Here is a 17,542-nt window from a genome sequence, read left to right on the forward strand (position 1 = left end):
TTACCTCTCCTGAGTCAGAAGATGGTTTAAGTGGACCATTCACATGGCATTGAGTAACAGGACTGAGGAAGTCATTCCATGTTCACTTCAACATCAGGTCATCTGCTTCAACCATGCCAGTATTTCTTTAATATCCCCCTAACTCTGGCTAATCTCCCTTTTAACAAAGATCCTAGGCTCTAAAGCCTTGTACAAACATTCCCAGCTAGGGTTTAAGGTATTTTGTTGTCACTGTGGAGCACTTATGTTTGCAATCGCCTCCTAACTACAGCAAGTTGTATTGGCTTAACATAGTACACGTATAATTTCCTTCCGAAATAACCTTGTTTATGTAAAAAGAGTAACTTGCTTTAAGTTTCATATTAAGCAATAATACAAGACTAGGTGGATAAAATCAAAACTGTTTTTAGGTAGTGCCAAAATAACAAACTTAGAAAACACCCACTAAGGTAATTACCTATATAAAATACATAAGATTTCCCCCAACCTTTCAGAAAGCTCATGATACACTGCAGTCATCAAGCTAGGCATTAATTATAAGCAAAGTATTTGACCTGTCTCTGCTTCAGTTTCCTCATAAGAAAAGAAGGGCTAACGTCAAGTACCTATGTCGTAAGGTTAATGATGCCCGTAAGTGCTTAGCAGAGGGCCTGGCTTCTAGGAAACGCTGGGTAAACACGGATGACAGCAGCTGTGGTTGTGACCCCGCAGGCAACCTCTAGTTTGGGGGACAGCTTCTGATGGCTGCCCTGCCCCTCCCCACCATACTCTCTACTCAGGACGTGACTGCATGGGTCACATCAGTGGGCCCCCTGACCTCTGGGCTCCAGCTTGGTGTGGCCATTGGGAGCCTCAACAGGAGATGGGTGAGGAGGAAAGTGGGGTGAGGGTCTTCCTTCCACGTCTCACTCCCTGCAAGTGGCCTAAAATTCGTGCTCAATGCCAAAGCCAAGAAACAAAGTTCAGGCTAATATATTTTTTACCTAGAATTTTTTACATAATTTCCCCCATATTCACACTTTGCTTAGTTATGGAAAATCTGTCTTGAGACTACTTTCTGAAGCCCTTTTGATGCAAAACTCTCCATTCTAATGACCTTTATTATTTAGTCCAGTTATAAATCTTGATGCTACTGTAGGGACAAATAGAGCCATCTGAAGTTCTGTCAGGGAGAGCCATTGATATAATCAATCAATGTCTTGATTACATTGCCACATTGTTTTCATTTGATCTAATTATAAAACAAGGCATGTATAAAAATACATAAGCTTGTGTAAAAGAAAATAAGTCATCTCTAATCCTACCACCACCACTGGGTAAACTCCTTTGTAATGTTCCATAAATGTAAATATTTTAACAAAATTGAGACAATTTTGTATCTTCCTTCCTTCCTTCATTCTTTCTCTTAATAAATATTGATGGCAACTCTTCTGCCAAGACCCAATAATGAGCAAGGTAAATAATCCCTGCCCTCCTGGAACTGACATCTGACTGGGAAAAACAGGTAAATACACATATTTTCACTTCTCACAACTCTCTTAGGAGACAGATACTATTATTGTCACGTTTTACAGTGAGCTAAACTGAAGCTTCAAGTAGTCTAGCATATTGTCTAAGAACACATAGTAAGTAGCAGGGTCAGTATTCAGCCTCAGGTTTACGTGATGACAGACTCTGAGCTGTTACCTTATGTAAGAAATACCTTAATACGATATCCTGATACCTCTTTACAAAATGGTACCAGGGGTAAAAGTTTGGATGTGCTCCTAAATATAGCATATTTACTCCCAAGGACACAGATCCTTGACTTCACTCATGAAGTTTATATAGAGAAAATGATTCCTTAACTTTTTGTCATATTTAAATTAATCGGGAATTCAAGTCCAACTTTTGAACTCTTGGTGTACTTGGTTTAAGTGAGAAGATCAATATTCCTTAAAGCAGACATGAAGAGAAATATAGACTTAAGCTCACAGGTACCAGAGGCAGATGGCCAGGCTTACATTCCTGGTTCCACCACTTGCTTACTCCTGACTCTGAGCAATTTTACTTAACCCCTTAGTACCTCAGTTTCCCTAACTGTAAAATGGGGACAGGATTGGCATCTGTTTTGCAGTGCTGTTGTCAAGATCAAATGACTTAATTCAGGCAAACTTGGAATGGTATTTCACACATAATAAGTGCTCCATAAAAATGTTAGGTATTCTTTCTGTTATGAACAAATAAGTCAAAGTTTTGATATTACTTTCTCCAATTTCCAGTGGAGAGGTTGTCATATAACTCTGTTCTTGTTTCCCCATCCTAACCCTTTTCTCAAGTTTTTGAGAAAACTTTTTAATTTGTTTTTAATTATGATGAACTGAAATCATGACAGCTCCTGTCTCATAATTGGAATGGTGGGGTATCAATAGCCCCTAGCAAATATGTAATATCAAGAGAGCACAGTCCACATTTTGCATTTTTTTAAATCCCTCAATATCTGGCACATTACTCAAAAATTATTGTTTGAGGGGCATCTGGGTGGCTCAGTTGGTTAAGCGTCCACCTTTGGCCCGGGTCATGAGTCATAGTTCGTGAGTTCGAGTCCCACATCAGGCTCTGTGCTGACAGCTCAGAGCCTGGAGCCTGCTTCCAAATCTGTGTCTCCCTCTCTCTCAGCCCCTCCCCTGCTCACACTCTGTCTCTAGACATAAGTAAACAAGAATATATAATAGATTTATTCTCAAGAATAAACATTAAATTTTTTTAAAAAATTACTTGAATGAATGAATTCATTCTAGGTACTAGATTGAACATGAACCTAAATTTATATTTGACATAATCAACCTGGCTTATTTATTTGTAAGTATTCCTCCAGTTTGTAATTCAGACTCAAACACTTGAGTCTTTTGATTCCGAATGTTCTTATTGATTGCTGTAGGTACCGGATTTGTTTGTCTGTTTATACTACCATCTCATTCCAGAAAAAACTTAAGATAGCTTACAAGGATTATGAAACTCAAAGTGGAAATAACTAAAAATGAAAAGGGAAAGGAAAGATGGATATATAAAACAAGTCTGGGAATGGAATTAAAATATCCATGCCATAAAAACCCTGTGAGTAGTTAACAAATTGGCCCTGAATTTTCTAGAGCCAACATGGAAAGGTCAACTGGTAAGTCACATTATTTGCAACAGCCTTTGAATGAAAAGATAACAATTTTTGTGAAAATTCAGCCATTCTTAGAAGTGGACAGTCTAGAACATTCTCCACAAAAGCCACACCTGACAAATACCATCCACAACAGTATCCTTACAATGCAAGAGTTCCCTCAGTGTCAATCATGGGATCTTGATGAAAACTCATCCAGTCATGTCATGAGAGAAAAATAACCAGAGCAAGTCAGGTGTGCCATGCCCTTGGGTAGGCAAGAGACACGGGCAAGTTTTCTACTTGATGGGTTTAGCATTTAGAATAAAACAAGTCTCTGTGTTGATATAGCAAATGTACTCTTTTTCTTTCCATGTCAGTGTCTTTAGTATACTAGGTAAGCAGTAGGCAACTTTTTCATGCTAGTCAAAAGTAAATACAGTAAATCTGAAAGAGTGTCCTGATCTGCTTAAGACATGGACAGTGACTCTAACTCCCACCCATCTGAGTCATGAGGAGGAAATGAGAAGTATCCCCATCATCGGAAGCTTAGAAATGTTCCTTTAAACATTTAAACCTCCTCTTCCATCATAGAGGCATTGTTGCATATAGATGAAGAAGCTTCTTTCCCCTGTATTCATAGCAGATGGTTTTGTAAGTCAGACCTGGATTTGAATTCTGGCTCTACCCCTTTCTATATGTTATCTTTTATCTCTGGGCCGTGATTTCCTTATCTTTAAAATGGGCATTAATGGGGGGTGGCAGGGAAGTGGGGAAATGGATGATGGGCATCGTGGAGGGCACTTGTTGTGATGAGCATTGGGTATTGTATATAAGCAATGAATCAAGGGAATCTACCCTCAAAACCAAGAGCACACGGTATACACTGTATGCTAGCTAACTTGACAAAATATTATATATATAAAAAAATTTTAAAATGAGTATTAAAAATACTATCTAACAGCGTGCTTGTAAGGATCATTTTCCATAAAACCTCTTGCCCATAAAAAGCACTCAAAAGCTATTTACTGCTTCCACTGAACACAGTCCCAGCATACACCGGATGGCACATAGGTCTGTTAAATGAAAAACATGAATGAATGAAAAAATGAAAATTGCTATCTAGGAATCTTTATCAATCAGCAAATCTGTCTGTTTGCAGCCATCATAACATGGTGGTTATGATCATGGGCCTCAAGGTTGGGTTGCCCGGGTTTGAGTGCCGACGCCATCACTGATTGTTTGTGGGCACCTCAGACAAGCTATTTGACCATTCCCTGTCCTGGTTTTGCATCTGCAAATGGGATAATGATAGGAACTTCCTCACAGGAATGCTGTATGAACAATCAAATGAGGGTTATAAGTACTTAGCATCATTCCTGGAACATAGCAAGCATTCCATAAACATTACAATTATTTATTTTAGACAACTGGAATATCATAAAACGTTCTTTTATCTGTTTTTCAACTTCTTCCCCATTCCGGTACTGTGGGATCTTGGAGTTTTCCAAAAGGCAACGCAAATCGTTGTAGAAAGTAATCAATTTGTTTCTGGAATTCACACTTCACACTTCTCTTACTATTTTATCTTTCTGTTTCTGTAGGACTTCATCATCACGGTAGTCTTTTCATTCTTGTGGTTGGTGGGTTCATCAGCTTGGGCGAAAGGACTGTCTGATGTCAAGGTCGCGACGGATCCTAAGGAAGTATTGTTGCTGATGTCAGCTTGCAAACAGCCGTCCAACAAATGCATGGCTGTCCACAGCCCTGTAATGTCCAGCTTAAACACTTCCGTGGTATGTTTTCTTTTATGCTTTACCCCCCAAACTTTTATTTGCCATTCAAATGAATAGGAAAATATCTCAGAAGTCACCTTGGAGATTTCTGCTTGCAGAACGAGGCCAGTCTAAAAGGCGATATTTCACTCCATGTGCAAGATGATCCTCTGGCCTTCAAGTTTTCTATTGTCAGAACCCATAGGCTTTAATGCTGCCAATTACAGAGTCTTAATAAGAACCCAGCAGGTGCTGGCAGCTGCTGCCTGGATGACAGTCAAGTCAAAATTCTAAGCCAGAAGCAGATATAAAATCTGAACTTTAAGTCTGACACCTGCCAGAAGTTAAAAGGAATATTTGATGGCAGAGAGGTTTCCTGGGAAGAAAACATTGTTCAAGCCACACAGAGCTAGAATGCATCCAGTTGATCGTCTGGAGGAAAAACACTCCGACCTGGTAGGATGCAGAAAGAGCTAGCTGCACAGTAGAAAAAATACTTCCAACAGTTACGGTAATTTTTTTTTAATCGTCTCCATGTTCCCGGTTTAACTGCCTGGTAACTTTGGAAAAGCTGAACTATATTAGTTGAGCAAAGCCAAATATTTTCAGATGTATAGTTCTCACAGGAAGACAGAAAATCTGACAGATAGCAGGGCAACCAAATTGGATTCTTGGGTTATTTTAAAGAAAGAAACTGCATCTAAGAAAGACAGAAGCTATAATAGCAGCTTCAAAAAGCAATAGTTCCTGAAGACTAGAAAAGCTGACAGTGTTTGCCAAAGGAAAAACATTCTTAAGCGACCCCTAAATATAATTATCTTTGCTTCAGGGTTAACTTCTGCTTCTACAGCTTTCTGAAATTTAATCTGAGAAGGAAGTTAAGTAGGGGACAGGGTTGCCAGGCACATCCTGATGCTTTGACTGTGAATCCTGCCTTGGTAAGAGAGTAAACATGGAAAGAGAGCATATATGAGGGGCTCACCGTCATTTTTTCTCATGGGTGGACACACCCACAGGTGAATACTTGAATACTTGGAGGTGTGTGAGGAAATATGTTCTACTGTGTCAATAGTCTGTTTCTAGGCAGTGCGGAACGAATGTTACTGTAATCTTGATCTCAAAATCTAAGAGGAAAAATGCGAAAATCATCCAGTACATTTGTTGGTTTAATAATCTAATACATTATGACATCCTGCATAGTCTATTTAATTCTACCTTTGATGTCTCTAATAAGTTTTAGACTAGGCAATTGGGACTTTGAATGAGAAACAATGTGACCTGTCTCCTAAAATCAAAAAGAGGGATTTGCCTTTCTCTGCTTGACTGATGTCACTTAGCGTCATACCCTGCAGGTCCATCCATGTTGTGTGTCAACTAAACTCCATAGAAAAAGAAGAAAATGTCCACGAAATTAGACACATACATAAATATATAATTCTACATAAACTATGGAATTAAAAAAAAAAAATTTAAATCCAAAAGAGCAATGGATGGAAGCCAGAGAGCACGTTATGTGAGAAAGGACAGGTCTGCTGCTATTACTGTTACAGATCTAGTTAAGGCCCCTCCAGGTCCTGTGACAGAAAATTCAGTTCAAACCAACTAAAGCAAAATAATCCACCTATCCCTAAATTCGGTTCTCTGGACCCCGCTTCCGCACCAGTGTCTGCATGGGCTGGAGCATTTGGGTTGCAAGTAACAGAAACGGACTCTGACTAATCTCATCCGGGGGGGAAGAAAACCTTTGGAAGGATATTAAGTAGCTCCGAAACCTGATGAAATCTGAGGGAACAGGCTTTTAAAAAAGCAGCAACTAGAGCAGGACCAAGGTTCTAGATGTCAGATACCAAACAACGTTGTATCTGACTTGGTCCTGATTTAAAGTTCTAGCACAGAGCTCCAACCATTTGACTGCAACTGGGTTTACAAGGGAAACGACATTTCTATTAGCTAAAGCAGAGGGAAAGAATGGTAATCTGCCAAACCACAGCAATTTTTTTTTCCATTACACACTCATTTGGCTCCAAATCCTATTGAGCTAGCTTTTCACAATAAGTAAAAGTAACTGGAAAAATACTAGAACTGGGTCTTCCAAGGGCAGAACTAGGGACCAGGAGTTGGCAGGCAACTGGATGGTTTGCATCCTCCTTCCCTCATCTCTCTTTCCGAAGATCTGTTACGTTACTGTCTCTTTTCAGATGCATTTGTCTTTCTTTTTGCTGTTTTTGCAAGAGAAGATAGCCACCCCACGGTTTCTGAGATTATATTTCTTTTTAAGGAAACATCTTGGACTGAACTAAAGTCACTTAAGTCTAATCCCAAATTTCTGGCAGAGAGAATCTCATTAGCTCATCTTGGGCCACATGTCCACCTTGGCTGGGGGTTTGGGGAATCATGCAGAAGAAATACGGCTCACAGCACCAAACCACCTTGCCTACTAAGCAAGTGTAGGCTTTGGAGAAGGAGACAGACACACCACAGAGGTGACCTCTCCAAGTAACTGGTTCAGCAATAGCACTGACATTTCTACCCAGGTAACAAACCTGCTTTCTCCAAAGCGTCTTCGCATCTAGGATTTCATACCAACACAAATAGTCAGGGGAGCTGCATTACAAATGCAGGTAGGTGCTCTGAAAGGACTTGCATGTGGCTTCCCAAGTAGTGACAGCAGTGCAAGATTAGAGCCAAATTCTCTTCATGCTTCTGCCATTCACAATGGATAGGGGCACAGTTTTGGAGTCCGTCTGCCAGGGTTTGACTCCCAGCTCCACGACTGCCTACTTGACTGCCCTTGGACAAATTCATTAAGGTCCCTAACCCTTAGTTTCACTCTCTGTAAAATGGGGCTATTATCGAACAGATCTCACAAGACTATGGATTCAATGAGATAATACATGATAAGTCCTCAGCACAGTGCCCAGCATATGACAGGCTTTCAATAAATGTCGACCAAAAAGCTGCTTCTAAAATGCATGCATGGTCCTAAATGTCACTTAGTGTTAGAGCCCAAAGAAGGGGGTAGAAGGAAAGAACGTGTTTTTTTTTTCTCTCTCAACTTCTCCTGCAAAGCTTCTCTGAACCTAACTACCCTGTTCACAATTTCTACTTCTGCTTCTCCACCTTCATTAAAGGCAATCTTGACACATCTTCTCAGCCAATCTAAATTTCACCTCCTCATTCTTCCTTCTGCTACGCTCTGTGTCTTACAGTTTCTCCTTCTGTTGCCCCCACATCTACGCTTGAATCAAAATCCTTACTCTAACTTCAGCTGCAACAAAATGGTGAGAAAAGATTCAAGGGCCCACGTGCCCCCAAAACGTGCCAGCCAGGGGTCTGCGATATCTGTGCAATGCCGGTGGGGTAGGAGATCCCTGCTTCTGAAACATGCGCATGGGGATGCCTTGTTTCTGTACTCACTTTTAAGTGGCTTCCTCCTGATCGCCGGGTTCTTCTTGAGCGTCTCTTCTCTAGAAGCCAAGTAGCAGCCAGCGAAAGGGAGAAACCAAGGAAGAGGAAGACTTAAAATTAGAGCTCTGGGCAGAGCCATCTCTTCGTATCTGAGAAGATTCCTTGATCATCTTTTCTACTCATATATTGACATATACATACAAAGATACAGTTGAGTCAAGATCTGCCCTTTGATGGCAAATCTCCTAGTTATTGTTCACTTGGATGAAAGGTCCTGCATGTGCATTAGAGTTCGGTCAGTGATTACCTAATTGATTTTGATCATACAACTATTATACTGTGAGTACCTTTGTTGTGTCTTGTATCTCCATCAGCAAGGAGCCTGGAGCATGGCATGAGATAATGTTAAACAAATGTCAGTTAACAGTAAAGAAAGAGGAGAGAGTGGAATGGGAGAGTAGGAAGAGAGAGATAGGCCCTGGATAAACCAGTCTTTTAGATCAGTTGAGGGCCTACAGACTGCTTTGGCTGCCAATGTCTCTCAAGAATATGGCCTTGCTGTCAAAGTCCCATTTCAGTTTATGCTGCAGCATGAGGACCATCTGAATACAATTCATGGAAACATTGGAGAAAGTATTCAGAACACAGCTTACCAGGCAGGAAGCATCTTCTAATGTGTCTAGCACCGTCTAGCTACTTACAACACATTCTCTTTAACCCTCACAGCTGTCACCCAAGGAAGGAATAGTCTTCATTCTGTATTGGGGTGTGGGGGAGTTGAGGTCCAGAGGCTAACTGCCTTGTCCAAGGTCACAGAGCAAGGAAGTGCAGAGTTGAGGCCACTCTGATTTCAAAACCCACAGGATGAGTCCAAAGCTGACCTTCAGGGAGTGTGCCCTGATCTACCTGCTGCTAAAACACTGAAACACTTGGGTAAATAGCCCCTGCTCCAGGTCCCCAAGGCACCTCATCTTGACTACACTGGCCCCCCACTCACACCTGCAGGGCACTCGGGACCTCCCTGCCATCCAGCAACCGAGGATAGATGCTGGCCCAGCAAGGCACCTCCAGCACCCTATAATCCGCAGCTATGCCAGTGGCCCAAGTCCATTTTGCTTGGTGATTGGCGAGCTGGAATGGTTACTAAATGTGCTTTAATGTCATCACAACTCCTGTCATGCTGTTGTCTGTCTCTGATAGGGGGCTCTTACAATTGACTGCTTCTGGTTAATTCCCTGGTCAGCAAATGTGCCCTGGGGAAGGCCACAGAATAGCTGTTCTGTTCAAGGCCTCTGGCACCAGAGAACAGCTCTGCTTCCTTCAAACAGAGAGGGTCTGGAGAGGCAACACCCGGTCTTCTGATTCACCACCAACAACAACATGCTTTGGGGGAGTAAGAGGAAATTCCATAGGAAAGCCTCCTAGCCAGTTCTTGGGAGAGTGCCTCCTACCTCTTTGAAACCTGTGCTGCATCGAGAGTCTGGTTTCACCATTCATTTCTGGATGTGAGAGGCACAAAAAGTACAACTATTCAAAGCTCTAACCTTTGTGTACACTATCATTCATGTGCTTATCTGCACACCACCTGCAGGATTGCTTGCTCCACACTTTAGGTTGACTCATTTTTTTATATCCCTACAAAAACTAGAAGAGAAGTATCTCCAGCCATGAAGTGAAGGAAACCTTATAAATTAATGCACTATCATTAAAATCAGAGTTCTCAACTCTGTAGCCCCTGAAGGTCTCTTACAGATAATGAGGAACACCTGTCTTGGGACAGTAAGCTTAAAGGCTCAGACTATGAAGTCAGACAGAATAGGGCTTGACCTTCTTCTACCACTTACCAAGTCACATGACCTTAAACAAGATTCTTATCCTGAACCTCAGTTTTCACATCTATAATACAGGTAAAATAACACCTTCTTCTCAGACAGAATGAATGGATTGACCTTTCCACAGTGCCTAACATGTAGTAAGCATTCAATAAAATGCCAATATTCTATGTCTAAAATTAACAACTCCGGCAACAACAGATGTTGGCGAGGATGCGGAGGAAGAGGATCTGTTTTACACTGCTGGTGGGAATGCAAACTGGTGCAGCCACTCTTCAAAACAGTATGGACGTGCCTCAGAAAACTAAAAACAGAACTAGGCTATGGCCCAGCAATTGCACTACTAGGTATTGATCCAAGGGATACAGGTGTGTTGTTTCTAAGGGGTACATGCACCCCAATGTTTACAGCAGTGCTATCAACAATAGCCAAAGTATGAAAAAAGCCCAAAAGTCCATCAGTGAATGAATGGATAAAGAAGATGTGGGGTGTGTGTGTGTGTGTGTGTGTGTGTGTGTGTGTGTGTAATGGAGTACTACTCGGCAATCAAAAAGAATGAAATCTTGCCATTTGCAACTACATGGACAGAACTAGAGGGTAGTATGCTAAGCAACATTAGTCAGAGACTAAGACCTATCATATGACTTCACTCCTCTGAGGACTTTAAGATACAAAACAGATGAACATAAGGAAAGGGAAACAAAAATAACATAAAAACAAGGAGAGGGACAAAACCTAGAGACTCTTAAACATAGAGAACAAACTGAGGGTCACTGGATGGGTGGGGGATGGGGGCATGGGCTAAATGGGTAAGGGACATTAAGGAAAACACTTGTTGGGATGAGCACTGGCTGTTATTCATTAGGAATTAATCACTGAATTAGACTCATGAAATCATTATTGCACTATATACTAACTTGGATGTAAATAAATAAATAGTCAGATATTCCAAAAGAAACAGTGGCTCCAAATGAAAAATTGGAAGAGATCTCACTATTGAATGAGAAGTAGCCTTATGTATTATGAAGGATTTTTCTGAAGTTGAGATTTTTCTTGTGTGTCCATCTGTCAACTCATTTGCTCTGACTCTCCTTTCAGGTCTTTGGATTTCTGAACTTTATCCTCTGGGCTGGAAACATCTGGTTTGTTTTCAAGGAGACCGGCTGGCATTCCTCGGGACAGAGATACCTTTCAGACCCGATGGAAAAGCACTCGAGCAGCTATAACCAAGGCGGGTACAACCAAGACAGCTATGGGTCAAGCGGTGGGTACAGCCAGCAGGCGAGCATGGGGCCGTCCTCAGATGAGTTTGGCCAACAGTCCAGTGCCCCCGCCTCTTTTACCAATCAGATTTAACCAGTAGTCTCTGCACTCTTCTGGAGGTAGCCTCCCCACCTTCCATTTTAGTAGCAGAAGAGTTTTTTAAGAGTTTCCATCAATTATTAACGTAGAGGGTGTTGAATGTAAATCAGAGATCTGGAGTCCTCATTAAGGCAGAAAGGCCTGGGTCGTGATAAATAGTACTTAGAGAGGAGATGACATGAGGAGATACATTATTCATCATAGATGCCTAATTGGAGAGTACCTTGTTATATACACAGATACTTGGATGGTCGCTTTGTAGGTGTGTGGAGATAATAAAAGCATTTAGTGGCTTAAAGTCTCTAGTATGTAATAGGCAGAAAATAAATTCTATAGCACTGAGTTTTCCTCTGTGTTTTGATGCGAAAGACGTTTTAATGATTTCTATAAGACAATTTGGTGTATCACACACATGCATGTATTATTGTGTTTAGTTACAGACACTAGGACTGTGAGTCCCTTAAGTATTTGTTTCAGACAGTTACTCTGTTTTTTTTTTTATTTGAATCAATCAGTGCTCATATGATTTAGTGCATGAATAAGCATTTTCTCACAAAATGTATTTATGAAAAATTTCCAGTTTGCACCATGAATTTGTTAAATGGACGTTTAAAGAAATATATTCATTACTTTGTATACTCGCAAATCTGTCTCTTTGGCTTTACCTAACTCTGACTGCACTGTAACTAAGGTTTGGGACTTTTTTCCCTGTTAGTCAATATTCAGTGTTATATATGGTAACTGCCCAATATTTATTCTATTTGCTTACCTAAATATTTACATTCTTGTAACTTTCTATGATGTTTTTGTGGCTCTTATCCTGTGGACCATGAACAATAGGCCCAATAACTGTTTGTGTTTAGGGGGTGTTGTTTTCTTAGAGTAATAAGATGCAGATATCGGACACCGTAGTCAAGAGCTTTTGTGCTGATGTATTAATTTATACTTGATCCTAGCCAAAAGGCCGAGAATTGATAACTGATGTATTAATTTATAAAGGATGCTCTGTAGAACCTATACTACCAGCCAAACTTTTAAATCCTATTTGTGAAGTTAATATGTTCCTTGATCCAATTATTAAAATTTCTCAAGTCACAGCTTAACTTACTAATTACTAATTCCAATTTGAGTGTTACCCATAAATTAGAAATGACTTCCATGAGCAACTCTGATCCCAGAGAAGGTTCTCATGAAATATTCCTCAGAATTTATTCATTATCAAGAAAATGCCAATCTTCCCCCTCTCTGTTTTGACTCACTTGAAACATCAAGGCCCAACAGTGAGAGCAAACTGTGCATCCATATTTCCAGATAAAAGTTGTAATCAATGTGTGACTTCTGTGTGATCTGTGATTTTGGAAGCATTTTAGCACAAAACAGCTGTGGTTCTTAGATGATATCTGTAACCAGTTTCTGGATCCTGTGGGATAAATACTGTATTGTGTTATCTATTTGATCTTAATAAAGTTATTGCTTACAGTGCTGGCTGGAGAGAGCAGAATTGCAATAGAATCTGGTTAGCTTGAACAATGGAAGAATAAGGTATAAATGCACGGTGTTTCCACTCTCTCCCCGTGCCCTTGTTTCCAAGCCTAGGGTTGCTCATTCATTGATACTCGCATTGCACCCACTGCTATGCAAGGCACTGGGGATATGGGAGTGAGGAAAAAACAGAAACGTGCCTCACCTTGAGAAGCTCACACTCTAGTAGAGGAGGCAGATGTTAAAATAACCACATGCCATGGGCAACAAAGAAAGGCAGAGGATTCCACGAGAACATTTATCAGAGGGACTTGAGCTAGTTAGAGGGAGATCAGGGAGCTTCCGACGTGAGGACTGCACCAGGTTTCACAGGGACAGAGTGGGAGGGAGAGTATCCCAGGCAGAGAGCAGCCTTGGAAAGCACTCGGATGGTGGGAGGCAGGACGGGTATGTCTAGTTGGCCGAGTGCAGTGAGCGCGAGGGGCTCTGTGAGAGGCAGGCTGCTCATGGGCACAGGGTGGGGTAGGCCCTGCTAGGTGGCCATGATTGGGATTTCTGTCTTTCTCCCCAAGAAGCTAAGGGAGCTCCCTAGTGGATTTTAAGCATAGGAGGGACACGATGAGATCAGCACTGTGGAAAGACCTCAGTGGCTGCAGGGTAGAGTGTAGACTGAAGGAGGACAAGGCTAAATGCACCTCTGGGTGGAGGAGGTGGCCTTGACTGCTAACATTTATGAGGCAGCGAGCTGGGCTTGGGAGGGGGAGACCTGGCATGAGGCACCCCTTTCACCTCTCATTTCCCGGGACACGGCTGGATGTGACCAGTGCCTTCAGTGCTCTCCAGGAGGAGAGAGTGGCCCCCACTTCACATACTGTTGTGGACTCTGCAAAGCGAAGAGACCCAAATGACCAGCTGTTCTCTTCAGCACTTAGCAGCTCCAGAGCACCCTGGGGCCCTGATCAATGGAAAGCACTGCCTGCCCTGGTCGAGATAGAGACAAGCTTCCACGGTCTGCTGCAGATTCACAATGAAATGCTCCTGTAATCCAACAGGGATTTCACTAAGCTGGTTTTATTCCTTCTGGTTTCAAGAAGAACAGCAGTAGACCTGGCCTTTTTAAAAGGGGAGCCATTAGTGCGGCAGGAGAGCCTAGCTCTCTGTGTCACCTAGACCTAACTTGCAATTGAAGCTTCACTGCTCCTGGATGTATTTTGGGGTGTGACTTCAACTTCCAAACCTCCTTTCTTTGGAAGGAGGGAATGCGTCCAAGTAGAACAGGTGGGTTCTGGGATCCCACCTGCCTGGCTGAGACTCTGCCATTTACTTGCATCTCTTGTTTCTTCCCTGATCCCCTCTCCAAAGCCCTGGGACTTTTCTGAAGCCACAGCCTGAAGGCAAACACAGCCTGGAAAGGTAGGGGATTTAACACCCCAGGGACTATTCTCAATCACTGGGGGATGTGGGCAAGTCAATCAATGCCTTTGGCAAGACACTTAACTTCTCATTCATTCATCTGCCCGCTTTCTCTGTCATGGGGATAATGCTAATGTCTGTCTCCTAGGATGGTACCAGGATGAAAAAGGTAAGGCATGTAAAGGCATTAGAACATCCAGGAGACACTGAGCTTGGAAGCAAGGGAAGCTGATTACAGCAGCCAAGAGTGAGGGGATAAGGGGAGTAGAGAGACCGGGAAGGACGGGAAATGGACAGGGTTCCAGAGTAGTGTTCAGAACGGCTCCACCAGTCTTCCATCGAGGGAAAGGAGCTGGAGTGTTTATCTACCAGCCCCCAAGCCCCACTGGTTGAGAGCCCACATGGGTGGTCATTTCCCCTCCTTTCCAGGTTGCACTTGCCTATAGATTGAGCAGGCTCCTGTACCTTCAGAGAAATAAGCCTCGTAAGTGTTCAGTGATAGGCCGTGGTGGGAGAAGGAGAAACAGAGTGAGTGCCGCCACCACCCTCCTTTCCTCCACCTCCAGGGACTGCAGCCTCGAGGAGGAAAAAAGTGGAGAATTGAGAGGGGCACGCACGAACGGGATCCCTGTCAGCTGAGCAGCAACTAACCTTCATAGCTGTGGCTAAAATTCAAGGCCGGTCAAGGGGAGCTATCTAGGGCATTAAAATCACCTTCTGCCACAATCAATGAACGTTACTATTGTCAGTCTGTAAAACGGGGATGCAGATAATCTGACCTTACAGGGCAGTGACCTGGTCGTGTGTAAAAAATGTTGATGGAATGTGCAACACTCTACAAATGGTCGTTGGCTACTCAGTGTTGAAGTCTAAACGTAGTCCACACTTACATTAGCCTGAGTGTTTATAAGTCAAACTTCTAATTGTACTGAGATGAGCAAAATATAGCTCCTGGTATCTTTGAGCACACACTCAAGGTTGAAAGACTCCACTAACAGACAAGAAAGCAAACCAAATATAAGAGCTAAGTGTTGATTAGTGCTAGCAAGGGAAGAAATAAGGCGCAAGGGTGGGAAGAAGTGGAATAGAGTGGTCAGCAAAAGCCTCTCTGAGAAGGTGAGGTCTACACTGAGACATGCAGAATGGGAAGGCATTGGTTGTGGGGAGAACAGGCCAGGCAGAGAGAAGAGCACATCCAAGGACTTCAGAGAGGAGACCGCCCAGCACCTCTGAAGAAATGAGTGACGAGCAAAGTTAATGGGGCCAGGACATATAAGGTGAGGGTGAAGAGGCGGGACTGCAGAGTCTGGAAGAACCAGACCACGAAGGGCCATGTAGGACATGGGAAAAAGACTTTATTCTAAGTGAAGTAGGAAGCCACAAGGCAGGTAAGCAGAGTAATAACATGATTCAATTTTCGGTTTGAAAAGATCCCTCTTTGGAGGCACCTTGGTGTCTCAGTCAGTTAAGCAACCAACTTCAGCTCAGGTCATGATATCGCAGTCCTTGAGTCTGAGCCCCATGTAGGGCTCTGTGCTGACCGCTAAGAGCCTGGAGCCTGCTTTGGATTCTATGTCTCCCTCTCTCTCTGTCTCTCTCCCACTCACACTCTGTCTGTCTGTCTCTGTCTCTCTCCCTCTCTCTCTCTCTCCCTCTCTCTCAAAAATGAGAAACATTTTAAAAATGTTTATAGAAAAGATCCCTGTCGCGATTTCCTGGCTTTGACACTGTGCTACAGTGATACAAGATGTCAGCATTGGGGGTAAGCTGAGTGAAAGGTTCATGACACTCTGTGTATTATTTTTGCAATTTCCTGTCAGTGAGAATGCTGATAATGAATTAATTCACCCATTGATTCAACAGCTATTTATGAGTACCTACCACGTGCCAAGCTCTGCTTTAAATTGCTGAGGATTCAGATTTGAAGAAGGTAGACATTATGTCTCTTCTTGTGAACCTTATAGCCTTATAGCTGGAAGTAGGCAGATCCCGGTTTTCAAAGCCAGGTCTCTCTGCATCCAAAATGCCTTGGACTATACCACCTTGCTAGATCCCAACAGTGCTGCCCCACTGTTCTACTACATTTTAAGCCAGAGTGCTCTATCCCAGTGGGGTACATTCAACAAAGACTGAGACCATCAAGTGTTTCATTTGACCTTCCACAGGACTGCTGAGTCCCTAATAGTTGGAAGGATAACTTTTGTCAGAATCCTTTGCCAAAGTGAATAAAATCAGACTCCATTCACTGAACAAGTGGACTAAGTCGCTAAGATCGCTAAGGGTCCAGTTGAAGTAAGAATGATTTCTTAACATGCTTGCCTTGGAGTCTGAGGCTTAGCTGGGTTTTACAGCTCAGCTGAACACTCCTTAGAACCTGCTGGCAGCAACTACTTCCAAGGATGGCCCTGGCTCTGGACGTCCGTGCATAAGGTACAGTGGACATTAAAAGGCCGAGATGAAAATGGAAGAAGACTTCCTGAAAGTTGAAATATTTGCAGTCTAGTTGAGTAGTTTCACTAAAGGCACAGGTGCCCCGATTTACCAAACATAACCCTTGAAAGAGGTTGTAATAAATTTGATAGTTCTCCTGGTGGCGGAGAAAGGGTTTGCCTTTGAGCCTCTGCTCTTTTATTCATATTTTAATTGCCCTCTTGCAACTCAGGAGGGTCTAATTGGCTTGTGCTGTGAAATGGACGCACTGGTGCATATGACCTTAAAGTCATCTCCCTACTTCCCAGAAATGATCTCCTGTGACACTTTGGGAAACACACACAAAAAAGTAAAAGACAAACTCCCAGGTTTTCTTACCTAAAATGTTTTCCTTTCTTTTCTGTGCATTGACGTTCCTCCTGGATATTTTCTCCTCTGGTCTCTTCTGACAGTTGAGTCTATTCTGATTGATCCTCCCTGTCACACAGTACTTCTAGAATTTGTACATTCTATTGCTTACATATCGCCCCAAGCATCATTGCCCTTTTTACAAGTCCTTTGTTAACTTTGCTCTCTCTAAGCTCCTAGACCCTCTTAAAATTTCACATTTATTAATGATCTATAGTTCCACAGACCTGAACATGGAGCCACATTATTCATGAGGAGTGCATTTTTGAATATAGGCAACTGCTCAGAAAGGACCTGAGGCC

General features: G+C 42.5%; 1 protein-coding gene across 2 annotated transcripts in view; it reads left to right on the forward strand.

The window, feature by feature from the left end:
• SYNPR (synaptoporin) overlaps nucleotides 1-12,989 on the forward strand; it is a 303,250-nt gene extending 290,261 nt beyond the window's left edge. For both annotated transcript variants that reach the window (XM_077760248.1, XM_077760249.1), the window contains exons 5-6: nucleotides 4,735-4,926; nucleotides 11,244-12,989. In XM_077760248.1, the coding sequence (XP_077616374.1) occupies nucleotides 4,735-4,926; nucleotides 11,244-11,501 (450 nt within the window). In that variant the 3' untranslated portion in view covers nucleotides 11,502-12,989. The remainder of the gene's footprint in view (nucleotides 1-4,734; nucleotides 4,927-11,243) is intronic.
• The last annotated feature ends 4,553 nt before the right edge of the window (nucleotides 12,990-17,542 follow it).

This window comes from Crocuta crocuta, unplaced genomic scaffold (assembly GCF_008692635.1).
Source record: "Crocuta crocuta isolate KB4526 unplaced genomic scaffold, BGI_CrCroc_1.0 scaffold213, whole genome shotgun sequence".
In the NCBI taxonomy this organism is placed as follows: domain Eukaryota; kingdom Metazoa; phylum Chordata; class Mammalia; order Carnivora; family Hyaenidae; genus Crocuta; species Crocuta crocuta.